Source organism: Myiozetetes cayanensis, unplaced genomic scaffold, assembly GCF_022539395.1.
Source record: "Myiozetetes cayanensis isolate MyiCay16 unplaced genomic scaffold, myiCay2020 scf13, whole genome shotgun sequence".
Taxonomy (NCBI): Eukaryota; Metazoa; Chordata; class Aves; order Passeriformes; family Tyrannidae; genus Myiozetetes; species Myiozetetes cayanensis.
The window spans coordinates 8,581,309-8,597,460 of NW_026086937.1; the positions used below are offsets into that span (position 1 = coordinate 8,581,309).

General features: G+C 46.1%; 1 protein-coding gene across 1 annotated transcript; it reads left to right on the forward strand.

Moving 5' to 3' along the window:
- Positions 1-298: 298 nt before the first annotated feature.
- PLEKHB2 (pleckstrin homology domain containing B2) lies at positions 299-15,704 on the forward strand. Its single transcript, XM_050308152.1, has 8 exons — positions 299-731; positions 3,857-3,904; positions 4,526-4,678; positions 5,429-5,531; positions 6,429-6,468; positions 8,664-8,753; positions 9,866-9,980; positions 11,617-15,704. Exons 2-8 carry the CDS (start codon positions 3,868-3,870, stop codon positions 11,751-11,753), a joined length of 675 nt encoding a protein of 224 aa, XP_050164109.1. The 5' UTR covers positions 299-731; positions 3,857-3,867; the 3' UTR covers positions 11,754-15,704.
- Positions 15,705-16,152: the final 448 nt, after the last annotated feature.

Genomic DNA, 16,152 nt, shown 5'->3' on the forward strand with positions numbered 1-16,152 from the left:
CTAATAGGAAGTTCCATTACCCAGGGGAAGTATACATCTCCATAAGAAGTTTGTCTCATTTTAGACAGCAACTATCTCATATATTTGGGGTGAGAAATGGAAACAACTTGAATTGTGAGGGTGGTTAACGAACGGCACAGTGCACTCCCCATCAGCGCAGGCTGAGCAGTGTGCGGGCAGCACTGACCCGAATAGAGTGGAGCTGCCAAGCATCGCCCAGCCGCGGTTTGTGGCTGTCTTATGTAAGAGGTCACGGACCCGCGGGCTTCCTGGCCTCCCACACCTGCGTGACAGCTCCAACAAAGCGGCTGCCACTCTCTGTTGCGGTGCCATGGCGTGAGATCAAGGAACGTCAAAGAGAAGGAGAGGCCTGAGTGCCTTAGTGCGGTGGGGCCGACACTGAGCCGGCTGTGACCCGGCCAGGAGGACACGCATTTAAATCGCCGGGAAACCGAGTGTCGTGGCGGGGAGAGGCATTAGCGGGAACTGGGTCACCGCCCGCCCCACGCCTTCCCCGCTGGATCCGAGTTATTCCCGGCCTCTCCCGCTGGATCTGCGCCTCTCCCGGCCCTTCCCACTGTATGGGCGCGGGGCCGGGCCCGTTCCCCGCCGGGTCCGTGCTCGGGGCTGTGGAGCGGGGCCGAAACGGCCCGGCCGGGGCGGTGCGGGCCGACTGACGTCAGGAGGGGCCGGCGCTGCCCGGGGCGGAGCGGGGCCGGCGGCGGCGGCAGGTACGGGGGCACGGGGGGCGGCGGGGATCGGCACCGCCCGGGGGCGCGGGGTGGGGCGGCACCGCCCGGGCACGGGCCCGGGGCTCTGGGGCTCAGCCCGGCCCGGGCCCCGCGAAGGTCAGCGGGGCCGGCCGGGCCGGAAGGGGAGCGCGGCCGGGGCCCGGTGTCGGGAGCGGGAGGGCGAGGCGCGGCTCTGGGGGCAGCGCGGCCCGGCCCGGCCCAGCCCATACCGGCCCAGCCCATCCCATCCCATCCCGGCCCGGCCCGGCCCAGCCCATCCCATCCCGGCCCGGCCCGGCCCAGCCCATCCCGGCCTATCCCATCCCGGCCCGGCCCGGCCCAGCCCATCCCATCCCGGCCCGGCCCGGCCCAGCCCAGCCCAGCCCATCCCATCCCGGCCCGGCCCGGCCCAGCGCTGCCCGGCTCGGACAGAGCGGAGCCGCCGCTGTGCCCCGGCCGGACAGAGCCGCGGAGAAGCGGCCGCCGCCCCGGCGAGCCCGGGCCCCAGGGGGCTGTGGGTGGTGCTGTGCCCGGTGGGACGGGAGAGGGGGATCGGGCACTGCCCCGCTGACTCCGGGCGGGGCTGGAGCGGAGCCGCAGCGCCGGGAGTGCCGGGCACCGGCTCGGAAAGCACAGACAGCTCCCGGGGAAAGGGCCTGCGCGCAGCTGGTGCACAGCCAGGGAGCTCCAAAAATAGAAAACGTGCTCAGTTTAAAGGGGGAGGAGGCGGGTTACATTTGAACACTCCTCTGAGCTTCGTCAGCTCTACCTGAAGTTTGGGAATAAAGTCTCAGTGAGGTGTCCCTGTGCACCGGTGGTCCCCAGGACTCAGCTCCATGGCCGGGTCTCTGGCTAAACCCTTTCCATCTCCAAGGGTTGCAGGATCGGGTCCACTCTTAATTCAACTGCATTAATCAGAAGTGCTCTAGTGATTATAAGCTGCAGGTAGAAACAATTTATTTTCAAGTTTGTTTTTCCTACCAGCCAACTGGGTTTGAGAACAAGAAGGAGACTGGAAAAGACTTGGATATTCTGCATTATATTCTGTACAGAAAATTGCTGTTCCAGGGAGCAGGAAGGAATAGTCCCACCCCTTTGCTGCATTTACTCTTGAGTTCAGTTTAGAGCACTACCACTTTTAGATTTCAGTCACCAAAGAAGGCAGTGTTATTGAGTTTGGTGATAAATTGATCTATCTTTGGTTAAATCCCATTTTTCATTTTAGTGGCACTGAGCTAGTTTAACAAGCATATACTACTCAGATGCATCTGATCCTGTCAGGGTAACTTCCAGCTCTGCAAATACTCTTTTAAACATCATGTGGGTGGACTGTGAATACTGTATAGGACTTCAAGTGAGCCTTTGTGCTGAAAAAGGACCAGAGAAGAATACCTAATTGTTTTTGCACCTCCTACTTAAAGTGCTGACAGATTGTTCTATGTGATTCCTTGCTCACTATCCAGAGCTGAAATTTTGGGCACTTAAATTCTGTGTTGGGAAAAGGTAGTTGTTGCATCTGAGGTTACATGCCAGGTGCTGTACAGCTGCTGAAGCCTCATTTGCTGTTGTAGCCCGAGATATCTCTGAGACATTCTCAGTGTGAGACATTGTGAGACTCTGTAATCATGTACTGGGGCAGTGGGAGAGGAAACTCGGATCCTTGGTACTGTATTATTACTTTGGAAGATAAATTGCCCTCTGTTTGTGAAGCTCACTCTCTGTACAAGTAACAAGAGCCTGCTTAGACCCCGGAGCAGGACTGGGTAACCAAAGCAGGGCAGGATGTCGGTGGGCTGTCAGCTAAATGTTTGTTTTCCCAGTGAGCTGGTTCAAAAGCCAGGAGTAAGAGGTTTATCCTGGTGTCTAAAGTTCACCATCACACCCTAGCCCGTGCTGGATGTGGCATTCCTTAAATGTGAAATCCTGAATGCTGCAGTCTTGTGAGCTACAGTGTTGCCCAGTACCCTGAAGAGGACACAGCCCCAAGCAATACCCAATACCTAGCATATATACCTCTGCTGGAAAATAACCAGATGCTTACTAACTTTACATTTTACTAGAATATTACAAAACTCTCCTTTTTCTCCCTCCTCCTCAGCTTTAAACACACTTCTTGTAGGGGAGGAGCTCTCCTGTCTATCCAATCTACTATCCCTCCTTCCACCCCCTGCCCCCTTTGTGCTGCCACAAGTAGAGTGTTACCTGGCAGGTTTCAGTATCTGTCTCTCATATTGGCTCACAGGCCCCACAAATAATTTCTAAAAAGCAGCCTTCTCAAGGGAGGCTTAAAATGCTTCTGTTCTTGCTTTTCTAGTTCAATTGCACCCAGATAGTTGAGTTTTTATTTATCCATTTTAAAACAATAATCAGAATGCCATTAGGCTATAAAATAAAAACTCATTTTCCAATATATCCTATGCTTGATCTCTTTTTTCAGCATAAACCAGAGTGCAGTGGCTGAGTGCTTAATGTCATGTGTGATAACTTGAATTTAACATAGAGTCCTTGCCATCCCATTTCAGGCTTCATTTGAAAGCTGAGGAGAAATGAGAATCTTTATGGACTTAACTTATTCTTATTTTAATTCTTCTTGGAGGGAGCTAGAGGTGATTTGAAAGAAATACAAGTCATAAAACCAGCTTTCTCCTTCCTGTTTAAGATAAAACTGTGCCAGCTTTTGTTTTGGCTGGACTTTGAGCCAGTGAATGAAAAACACAGAAGAGGAAGTACAGAAAAAGAGAGGTAGGGTAGAAGTGAGGGTGCTCAGTAACTTGAGACCGCAGAATACAGGAAGTACACGTATGAAAGGAACTGCTGGTGAGTCAGGAAGCAGTCACTCCAGTCTGTCTCTTCCCCATTTTCTAAGAGCAGTAGTTTTAAGTGTGTTTTCCAGTTACAGTGGTCTCTGACAGTCCACTGATTGCTACACTTGCGTGTTTCTAAAGCCCTCGGATACTGGCTGTGCCTTGCTGAGTCTCTCCAGCTGAGATCCACCGTGTCTCTCTGCAGGGTGAGCTGGGTACAGGCAGCTATAACAGATGATACTGAGATGCCTCTTTCTAATGAATTATTGTGAAATACTGAAAACTGCTTTTCTCCCCTCACCTTCCTCTTCTGTCCTCTAGATTAAGCAACAATGGCATTTGTGAAGAGCGGATGGCTGCTCCGGCAAAGTAAGTCACGGATCTTTCTCCTCCTTTTCTCTCCACTGAGACTTTTTCAGAAAACATCATAACTTAGTAATTTCCAGGTTTTCTTAAAAAAAGGGCTGCAGCTCTATGGGGCTTTTTTGTTTGTGGGTTGGGTTTGGGTTTTTTTTCCTACTTCTGGGACATGTCACAAAATGACGAGTCATGACAGCATTCCCATGTGACCTTTGGGTACACAGGTGGGAAACAGGATATACCATATCTGAGATGTCTGACTGGCATTCAGCTTCAGATGCTGCTCTGTAATTACTGCTGTATAAGTGGAGGCTTGGAAACTTTACCTGACACCCTGACTTAATGTCTTCAATTAGTCATGCCCTCTGATTGTCATTAGTCATGCAGCAAATTGGAACTCAAAAGTCAGGTTAAGCACTTAAAATAAACCCAGTTTTCCTTTGAATCCTAGGTAAAATATAGAACCCAATTCTACAATGTTCCCAAGTGGGGATGTTGTAGGAGAGGATTTTGCTTGGCACCTTGGAATGTCTGGGACAACTGTGAAGGATTTCTTGGTTTAGTTTTTATGAACTCTAGGACAAATACTTCCCAATGTGTGCCCTCAAAAGTGACTGTCTGATTTTTAAGGTACTATTTTACGTCGCTGGAAGAAGAACTGGTTTGATCTGTGGTCTGACGGCCGTTTGATATTCTACGATGACCAAAATCGCCATGATCTAGAAGATAAGATCCACATGCGAATCCACTGCATCAACCTCAGAGTGGGGAATGAATGTCGAGGTAACAATGAAACCTTCAGGATTTGTGTATCCAGAAATTCTTTACACCTTCAGTGCCTGCCCAGCACACCATTTACAGCACTACTGCAGAAGTAAACATGTCCAAGAAGTGCAGGACTTCACTGCTCTTGAATTCCCCCACACCCCTAAAAGACCCCAACCCCACCAACTCCTAAATTCCTTTAGAGACACCCAGGGCACGGTTTCAGCATGTGAGAGGTTAGGTTAGGGTTTGGTACTTCCTTTTAGAACTCTGGGACAGTGTACCATGCCTGCAGATGAGGATGGGATGTTCACAGGAGTGATTATATAGTGTGATTGTAGAGTGTTCCTGGCGTAACCCCGGTGCTGGCTGGAGTGAGAGGCAGGACTAGAAATGGGAAACCCCAGCAGAGTTTTTTTCTAAGTTCACTTTTAGCATTTGTTAGTGCTCCACTTGATGCTGACACAAGGGAAGGACATAAGTGCTGGAGGGTACTTTTTGCTAAGTATGGATGGGTTCTGCTGTAAGACATTGCATTTCCTGGAAAGGTGTTTCCTTAGGAAAGGAAAGGAGCTGCTCACTCTCAGGACATTGTAAAGAACAAGAACAGGTTATTTCCTTCTGTAACTTGTTCTGATGCCATGGAAGGCAGCTACAACTGGCCCTAATTTATTTTGTTGTTGCTTGAACTGACTCCCTTCTTGTAAATGTGATCATGAAGTTCTGTTTATAGGTACTTCAAAACTCATCTCTTTTTTTCTGACTCAGATTTCCAGCCTCCAGAGGGGAAGCAGAGAGACTGTTTACTGCAGATTGTTTGCCGTGATGGGAAGACAGTCAACCTCTGCGCAGAGAGTGCAGATGACTGCCTGTAAGTCTGCCAGAGAATAATGTTTCTGCTGCCTCTCCCTCCTTTCTCTCTCTTTATCTCCCTCTCCCTAATCGTTTTCCTTCCTTCAAACTCTGAAACATGTTTTAAGAAAGTTTTCAAGCAAGTAAAAACAGACTTTCAAAGACAAAAAACCCCACAGCTCTCCTGTAAGAAGTTGCCTAGCTCATGCAGACTAATTGCAAGTTAAGTCACTGAAAACACTGAAGAATGAGGAGGAGCAGAAGAATCTGATTAATGTGATTAATGCAAGACTTGTGCCATTCTTTAAGTAGTATATGACCCTGCATAGCTCAAGGACATCCCAATCGGTAGCAAAAGGAAGAATACTCCCTTTTTGTGAACTCTCAGCTGAGCTTGGCTGTGTGGAGTTAGATAACAACTTCTATCACCAGTGTTTGCCATGTCTGTGAGGTGCACTGAGCCTGCTCGCAGCGCTGTGGCACGGGAGGGTCTGTGTGAGGGGTATGGACTCCTGTTCAACTGCAGTAATAGCATCAAGACCCACACTCTAGTTGGCACAGAGGAACTGTTCAGGCAGGGGATACAACATCCCTGGTGCATCTCTCCTATTCTTATCCTAAGCATGACTGCACATTTCCTACCTTTTGTGCTTGCAGTCAGGACCTTCAAAACTGCATCTGTTCCTTCTCCTGTTCCTCCTCATTCTTTCTCAGCTCTGCAAAGCAAGAAATTATTTCTCAGTCTTGGTGTAACACCTGTGCATTCATTTTAGTGTATATTAGGCTTTGACACATGCAGTGTCTTAAACTCTGCAGTACTTCTGGTTGCTAACCTTGTTTGTTTGTAGGCCTAAAACAAAAAGGTGGCATTAATTTTTATCACTGTTCCACTGACCAACGGGGTTTTTTTTTGCAGGGCATGGAAAATTGCTCTCCAGGATGCCAGAACAAACACTGTGAGTGTCCTACCTAGATTTTATATGTTAGAGAAGCAGCACATCAGTGTAATGTGTGGTCCAGCAGTTTACTTCTGACATCATGTTCCATCCTTTTCTGCTAGGGAAAAACAGGGTCATGTGGATGATGGTAAGGCTTGTGGGTGGGGAGCAGAATGATCCTCTGGATCACAAGAACATGTCATCCTTGCAGCTAAGTCCAGGCACATACATGCTAGGTGGAAATTAGTGATTTAAGGGAATGATTTCTCTGGGTGGAAGTGAATGTTTGTGAAGCTGTTCTGTAAGAAGAGTTGGCATGAGGCTGTGGGCAACAAGTAAGCCTTCTGCAACCTGTAAAAATGCACTTTCCACTCCTAGTGTTTGTTGCCTCCCAGGTAGGTGCAGTGCTAAGGGAAGCTTAGTGCACAGCAGCTGTTTGTTCATGTGCATCCATCACACCCTGGGATGCTTCTTGGCAGAGACTAGGAGAGGAGCAAGAGGTGCTTGGAGGGGAGTGCAGCTGTGCTGAGGAGGATATATTACTACTGCATTGGCCTGTTAGCTGTGGAGGGGATCAGGAATCATAAAATCCTTTCTGTGAGTCATCTAGAGAACTGTGTCTTTGGGCAACCACATCCATCCACTTGTGGGTATTGCTAACTTGTTTTTCCAATAGACTGCCTTCCAGAGTACACTGCAGTGGCTAGACTGAACCAACCCGAGGTGTTTCTGTCTCAGGGGAAATGCTGGGTTTTGTGGAAGCTTATCTCGGTTTTTGATGGGTCACATTAACATTGCCACTGTACTGAGGCATCTGTCAGATGATATAACTCAGATTTGTGGATACCCAAAGCAAACACTTGTCATGGCAAAACTTCCCTGGACACAATTGCCTCTGACTGCAGCCGTGCTACACTGCCTGTGGCCTTAGATGAGAAGTGAAGGATTTGTCCTCACACAGAGGACACAACACTCATGCAGTGTCTGCTCTAGTTCTAGGGGCTTTACCTCACCTGTGTGTGAGACAGTGACTTCTGGCTTCAGGAGTTAGGAGCTGCTGTTTCCATGCCTCTGACACAGCTGCCAGGTGGCTCAGGACTTGGCAGTGCCAAGGCAGACCCCTGCTACTCGAAGTAGGGCAGGTAGCTCTCTGCACAAGCACTATCATAAATTAGCACTTTCTAAAGCTGTTAAAGGTCTCCAACAAGGACTTGGACTAACCAGGTAACTGGGTTTGAGTCCATATGTAGGTGTCCGACACAGCTTTCAATAATTTCAAGCATCCAGCAGTGCCTCCTAACTTAAATGGAATAGCAGGGTGACCTTAGCTTTGAGAACTGTGTCAGATGTTTGCAGGCATGTGCATTTGCCTGTACAGAGCTGCCTGTGGCAGGACACCTTTACTGATAAGGTGTGAGCTGATTCCTCAGGTGATGGAAACACCACTTCAAAGAGTATTTTAACACGTGTTTCAAGCAATCCTTAGAATCTCCACCTTAAGTTTGACCTGAGATATAGCCATAGTATGCTCTCAAATGCCTTTCATTAGTCCAGGAGACAATAGAACACTGGCTATTGAGCTATTGAAGCATTCACTTGTAAATTAAAAAAGGAAGATGCATTCTGTCTTGAGAAAGGGCACTAAGAGCATCACTGTAGATTTCAGATATTAGGGGCAAGAATACTAAGGGTACTGTAAGAACCTTAATTATCTTTGAGAGCTCCTTCCAGATGGATTCAAGTAAGTTATCACCTTTGCCTCAGGTGCCACTTTTGGCTACTGCATTTTTTGTTTTATCTGCTCTTGCAGAACTTGGTGATACCACTCTAGGGTGCCAGGAAGCAGCCAGCTTAGTTGTGAAGACTTATTTGTCTGAAAATAGAGGATGAACAAGGGGCAGTTTCTAAATCTGAGGTTATGAAATGATGGAAGGAGCCAGTGTGCTTGCATGTACACGTATGCTTGTGTGTGTGCGCACAGAGGGAGAAATTTTATGGCTCCTTCCTGTGGTTGATCAGGCATTTGTATTCTCTCAGGTCTGCTCTCCAAATACTTGCTTTTTGCAGCCTTTTTAAGGTTCTCACTGCTTTCTTAGCATGCAGCATGGCTAAAGGTTACTTTTTCTTTGGGGCCATTAAGATTGATCCTTGCACTACTGCAGCTGGCAGTCTGTAGGAAAAGGTGGTAACTGCTGTCTTTCCCTGGTGTTTAGGGCTACGTGGGATCTGATGTGATGTATGATGAGACAGCCATCTCCTCAGCCCCTCCTCCCTACACAGCTTATGCCACACCATCACCTGAGGTAAGAGCTGCAGTCAGGAACACTGAGTGAGTGAGGCAGCAGAAGCAGCCTCCTTCCAGCACTCAGACTGTACACACAAAGCGTTGCGTTGAATTGTCATATCCAGCTTTAAGGCTTGTACAACAGCAGAGAGTAAGGCACTAACAACTATCTACTGTCACTCTTATTTGAGATGCATTTCCTCTGAAAGGGATGTGGCAGATTTGTTTGGGAGGTGTATAAAGCGATGGCTGCTCAGAGAACTTGGAAAATAAAGCTTCTTGGAGACAGGGCAGAATTTATTTGGCTAATCTTGAAAGATATTAGCCATGCAGCCTCTAACATAAAGGAGGTGTGACTACACTTTCACATTGTGTAAGCACTGAAAGGATATCAGATCAGGAGTTTTAAAAATAGGATTTAATGACTAGAGCTGTCACTTTTAACACATAAGGATTTTGTTGTATCCAAGCTGTCATAGCAACAAAATAACTCCAGTTCCTGGATACACAGTTCTTTTGCAGTGAAGGAGCAGCCCTGGGGCAGAATCAATACACGTTGGGGGTTTCTGGATGTTCTGACTGATGTGCAGTAATATGTGAAGGGACAGTCTGGAGTAGTATTGCTTTTTGCACTACAGCTGCTCTGCTCCAGCCCCTTGCTGTTAGTTGTTAAGAACTGACATGGTACTGGAAGCCTCCTCTGTGGGGCCTCCCCTTCTGGAGAACAAAATTGCTTCCAAAACATACAGACACAGAGTATTTGTCCTACACCTGACATTTACTTTTGGGATCAGCTTCTGCCTTCCTGGCACTTCCAAGCTTTCCAGAGCCATTGTTGGCATGAGGGCAGAGAGGAGAAACTGGTAAGGCTGCTGTGGCTCTGCCTGATGATTGAGGCCCTGCCTCTGCCATTCCCTATCCAGGAAAAGCGGAGAGTGAATGCTGCTTAGGAGCACTTATTTTTTCAAGCAGCAGTTCTGAATCCTTTCCAGGGAGTAGACAGGCTATATCATACAGACTGGATATTTTAGTGAAACTCTAACTACATTAGAAAGGAAGGCAAAGTGAACAATGTGCTTAACTGACTACACAGCAAAGACACTTGTGTAATGGCATGTTTGATCTCCCCAGGTTTATGGCTATGGCTACGATCAGTACAATGGTGCATATCCCCCCGTGGGGCCTCAGATCTTCTACACCTCCAATGGACAAGCCTATGCTGTTCCCTATCAGTACCCATACCAAGGTAATCAGTGTCAGACACATCCTTCACCTTTCCAGAGAACCCATCCGAGTCAGTCTTTCTGGCTCTAACTCTATTAATCACCGTCCTTTATCAGCCACCACTCCTGCACAACAGAGGGGTACAAAGAAAGAAACCTGAACTTGTAACTGCAACCAAGTTCTCTCACCCTTTCGCAACAAACCAAGCGCAGTGAAATTTGGTATTAAGGGATTTAACCTTCCCTATGTGATCCAAGCACAGTTAAATTACTTCATAAACTCTCTCTGAAGTACACTGAACTCTCTAACTACAGCATGTTTTCTAAGGAAAGGTACAAAAGCCAGAACAAGATGTGATTTTATGATTCAGTACTCCACTGATGGAGCTTTTCATTCGTTTGTTGCTCTTATACCTAGCTTCATTATTTAAATGCAAGTTTCAAAAGTAAATCCACTCCCAAAGCAAGGTTGTAGCTGGTTTCTTCCTCACATGCTGGAATTGCTATAAGGCAGCATTTCAGCCTTGTGAAGCCTTCTGTTACTCTGTTCAGGTTTTTATATAGTTTTTAACCCCAGTTACAGAAGGAGGAAAAATTGTAAGGTGTGCTTTTAATTGTAGCTGCCTTATTTTAGGGTTAGTTTTGCACAGAGAGCCCCATTCCTACAGAACTGGGGCTTTAGAATAGCATGGTAATGTAAATGAGAAGATTTAACTTGCTAATTGCTTATGATCTAGCTCTGCAAACAAGAATATTTACTGAGACATTTTTCCAGTTTTGAGCGAGGTTCTGTTTTCCATTTGACATTTGTCAAGTTATTTTACTTGCCTTTTCCATTTCCTATTACAAGGGACGTGCATCAGGGTACAGGTTCACCCCTGTACTTTGGGCTCCATTGCTCATTCTCTGAAGTGACATAATCCCTCTCATGAGGTTCCCAGTCATGCACTGTTGAGAGTCAGTGAAAACTTTTTCCAGTTGTATGGGTTGGATTTCTTCACAATTTGTTACAAAAAAACATTGTGGGCCGTTCAAGAATATTTAATATTCTTTAAATGTCTGGAAGGGAAAGCAGTGGTCAGTTGGTGGTTTCTTGAGTCATAGATAATTCCTTACTACTGGTCCAGTCTGAAAAGAAATGTAGCAGCTGTCACCACACCACAGTCCAAGATGTGAAGGCTGAATTGAAGCAGTAGCAGTAAATGCAGAGTAAATAACTGATACACAGTTTCTGACAAACCGCTGGCTTAAGATCTGCCAAAGTTTTCTTTTTTTTTTTTTTTGGGGGGGAGGGACACTACACTATTTGCTTTAACTTCAAGGCTGAATCAGTTTTTAGACCCTTTTTTTTTTCATTAAATCCACAAAGCGCTTGATAGGATGATACAAGTAATTCATAAGTTCTTTTCAGAACAATGTTCAGGTTTCCATTTGTGATGAGTTTTCCTCACAGATATTAAGCTCTTACAAGGCTAGAAGTGTTGCTAGGCCCCTGGACTTATTTAATTAACGTGAAGGCCAAATCCAAAGCAGGAATGGATTCTACCTCTGTAGTGTCATCGCCATAGTGTTCAGTCAAAGGAAGAGGGTGAATTGTAATGCATGGCATTTAAATACCCATTTCTTTTGCCCTCCTCCTAACGATCTCTTATTTCCTAGGACCTTATGGCCAACCCCCTGCAAACCACGTCATCATTCGAGAGCGTTACCGTGACACTGATGGAGATCTTGCTCTGGGAATGCTTGCTGGAGCAGCAACTGGAATGGCTCTGGGATCATTGTTCTGGGTCTTCTAGATTACCCGTTCCTTATCTCCGTAGTTCCAAAAACCTTTATTGTGTGCAATAATATATTGGCAATGTTGTTTACTGTTAAACTTTAAGAAATGCAATAGTTACTTTTTAGTAGTGACATCTTAATAACTGATTCTTAACTGTCTTAAAGAGAGTTTAAAGGCACCGTTTAGTTAAGTGGTTGGAGATGGCATGTGATGCTCTTGAATTCTGATATTTGGAGTTATAAGGATCGATATGAGCACCAATGTCACATGGTAGCAGTCACCTGGTTCATGAACAGACTGTTACTGTAAACACCATAGAAAAAAATGCATTTTTTGGGTGGTCTAAGATCTGGTCCAAATAAGAGGATTACAGGAGCCCTGCATTAGTATATACATACTACTGGCTTCTAAACATTCCCTGGACAAACATACAGCTCAGCAGAAACTCCCTGGCATTAGGTAGTCTGCCGTGCTTGAGGATGTTTTGTTTTCAGACTTGCCTGCAGTTGGTAGTGTGTTTTCTTAGGTGGAGTCCTGTACCTGCCTCTCACACCATCCAGGTGAGGTTGTCTTTGAGAACACATAAGCAAACTACGAAGAGGTGGCAGCACTCCTCAGTTCTTTTTATTCTCCCAGAAATGTGAATGACCAGTGGCAAGGAAGACCAACGTTTGTTGTTCCACTTCCCTCTTTATCCTGAACCACTCTTCTCTGGTCAGATGGAAGTAACAGATCTTTACTTTGCACGTGGTCTTCCTTGTCTGTAGAGCAGTCGCCTCAGACACCGCACCATCTGCATTGCTGAGGAAGAGGCCGTTGTCCGGTGTCTCTGCTCCTCACCGCTCTGCAGAGTCTGCAGGAGGAGAACTAATGTGGACAACCCTTGCCCTGTTGGGGTACCAGCCCCTCTGCAGGCAGGAATGGTCACGAGGGCAGAGACAAGCAGCACAAGTAGTCCTTGCACACAGGCATTTTGGTATCAGCTGCCTTGCCAGGGCTAGGATGGGGTGTCTGCCTGGCAGCTGCCAGGGTTTCCTTAACCAGGCTCCTTATTTGCAACTAGTTTGGATCACAGCTGAGCCTGGATTTGTTCTATGCACACTTCCCCCTCACATTCAGCAGGTCTCCTCTCCCCTTCATGACTTGTTGTGGAAAACACTCCAAAAACCTGGCTGGCTTTGTTTGTATTCCTGATTCCCTCACAGAGTGTGCCCCTGCAGGCTGCTGTGTGCAGCTGGTTTGTGTGTTACCCATCCTGTTATAATCCATGCTGAGCTGTGCTTGGCAGAGGAAAGAAAGCTCTGCAGAAATACACTTGCTTTCTTATTCAGGTGAAAGAGGCAGGGTGCCTAAGTTGAGTTCTTAGAGTAAGAGGACTTATTTTTATACTTCCATGTTTAGCTTTCTGTATTCATATTGTTTTAATGTTAAGTCTTGTTAAGCTTTCATTCAGAAGTAGGTTAATTTCCTTATGGTTCATGGGGTTTCAGGTATGTCAGGAAAGATGAAAACAGATGAGAACTTGCACCCATAGAAATTTAGATCAAGTCCCAGCCTTTTCCATTTCATCCTAAAGCTCTCTGGGCTCCATCCTACCTATTTAAGCAACAGAGGGTTGGACGAGGGTTTGGGTAGCAGCCAAGGGAAGCACTAAGCTTTTGTGACTCTTAGGACCAACTCAACCACTTAGAATCATTGGAAGTAAACAGCCAGATGTAGTCTTGGCTGCATTAAGAGTGGACCTAATGCAGGGAACAGAAACTGCTTTCAGGAGACTTTCTGGAGCTGTACACCAATGTGCATGCACGTCCTTTCACAGTTCAACACAGCTGCACATGTTCTGCCAGTGGGATGTACTGAGAGGGCTTGTTGGAGGTGCAAAAGAGGACTAAAGTGGAAGTTTCTTATTGCTAGTCTAAACCAAAAGAAATTGGGGTACAGTAGTGAAGGTCTCTTAGAGGCCTGGTACCCTTGAGTTCAGAAAGGGATGGTGACTGGAATGTAAGTAAACAAACATCTACCTTTTTTAATCCTTGAGATAACCTTGAAGTTGATTACGAGTCTGTGCTGCTGTTTGGCTTGCGCTTCGTGATGTAACGATTTCTGCAGTCTTTATCTTCTCCCTCTGTGGTTCTTAACTTGTAAGGAGTGGGGGAGAATAACACAGTTGAACATCCTGTGATTTTTTTTTAATTTCATGATAATTGGGAAGGGGTAACACAAAGTGAATCAGCTGGGGGTTTTGGTGGTTTTTTTCCTCAAGAGCCAATGATCACAGCAGGGGAACATGTCTCTTGTGCTTTCAGGAGATAACTGTCTAGGTCCCCAGTTTCTTCAGTTAAAGTATATAAAATAAAGACTGTTGATTGCAAAACATTCCTGGGTTGAATTCAGAGCAAGAAATTATCTTTTTAAAAATTCAAATTGAAGTAATTTTCCATTAAAAAAATAACCTTACCCTTCTCAATGGACAAAACACATTACAAATTGAAGCCAAAGAATCTTGTTCCATCTTATAAACAAAAGGCTGCTTTTATACAAAAATCATGAGCTATTGCCATCTTGGTAGCATAGGCATTTAGAAGCCAGAAAGCAAATGTGCAAAACTGTGCTAGAGCATGAACTTCAGATCACAGCTGTCTAAATGCTGGTGCTTGTAGCCTTTCTGATCTCCCTGCAGAAACAGAAGTGGCAATGTCCTGGTGCACACAGCCACAGCATAGGGATTGCCACCTGGTCAGTGGTTGCTGAAGCTCAGACTTGCTTCCTGAAGACATGGCTGTGTCTCCTGTTGCTCAGGAACAGAGTGGAGGTTTGGTCAGATCCAGAATAATGTCTGGCTGGATACACAGTCGTGACTCCATTGCCTTTCTTGGCCCAGCCCGGTACTTCATGTATCTGCAGCTGGTGTGGATGCTGGTGTGAGCTGAAGGAGCAGGGCCAGAGGGGATTTGGGGCTTGAAGGCACTGCCATGCCAGGTTCTGCAGACAGGTGGTACCATAGTGATGGAAAGAGGCAGCAGGCATGGCAAGATCATTTTCAAAGCAGATTGAAATGATGTTGTGTGTTTCTGAATGGTGCTATTTGTGACTGTAATTCCAGTTATACCTGCGTAGTATCCAAGCACAACCTTTCCTACCTGGTCCCAATACTTGACCCCCAGAAAGCTATGGGAGGTCCACAGGTACTACAGTGCCACTGTTTTTGTGCAGTGTGCACTACTGGGTAAGGATAAATCTGTTGTATAGCAGTTCGTTCAGGGTTCAGTGTCAGTGCTTACAGAGGTTCAAAGTCATCTATGACCAGTTGCTTTTGGGATTTCAGTTCTGGACAGCTGGACAGAGCCAGGCTTCCCAAGAGGGGCGTAGGAATGCTCAGCCTTCTGGTAAGTCTGACCACATTAAAGAGGTGAACCAGGGCCCCCTCCCAGATTCTGAGTTACGTGTGAAAACATAGCTGTTGGCTTCTTTTGCATGAACTTGGGGGGCTAGAGAGCCAGCCTCTTCTAGTGAGTGGGTAAAGGCTTATGAACTAGAGAGGAGGGAGAAATGGGAAGCATTTCTGTAGACAGCAACTGCACTGACTTCCAGCAAAGACACATCTTTCCCAGTGCCGAAGCACATTCCAAACTGTGTCTAGATGGAACTGCCCTGAATGTCATCCAACACTGGCTTTGTTTTGTTTGTTCTTGAGTGAAGATTCAGTAGGTGATGGAACTAGCTAAGCAAATTGAATAGAGGAGAAAATTCACACCCGTGTTCCTCAAATGTGTTTGTGGCTTTTCCTCCTCAACATAAGGCTAAGATATGTGTTAGTCATGGAGGGCAGCATGCAAATGTTTCCCCCCAGATCCTTTATGTTCTTGTGCACTCTCTATCTTTACTGCTGCTTTTACTATATGTCCTCATTCTCATTATTAATTTATAGCAAAATAACCTTAGAAATAAAATTCATATTTAAGTGTAATTGTTTTGTCTTGATATGTTTACTAGCCTTTATCCGACCTTTCTCATTTGGTTAGACTAGACAGATATGTTTTTCAAACCTGCAGTCAGTTTACAGGAGGTCTCCTTGGCAAGGAAACAGTGCCATGATAAATTCTGTGCCCCTCCAGTCTTTCCTAACCAATTACAAGGGTGACTTGACTTGGTAGAAAAATGAACTAAGACAGCTGTGTCTGTTGGAGTTAGAGCTCAGGCTGATGTATCTCGGTCATCTCAGTTACCATTTAATAAACATGATGTAATGTCTGTGAAATCAGCAAAGTAACTCTGCACTAACACCACTATACCAAGATTAGTATTAAGGCCTATTTCTTTTTTAATGGACTTGAAGGCTTTGACTCAGAAATGCTCAATCTTGGATATATGCAACACTGATCCAGATTTACCATTTGACACTGTGTTATCAGCAG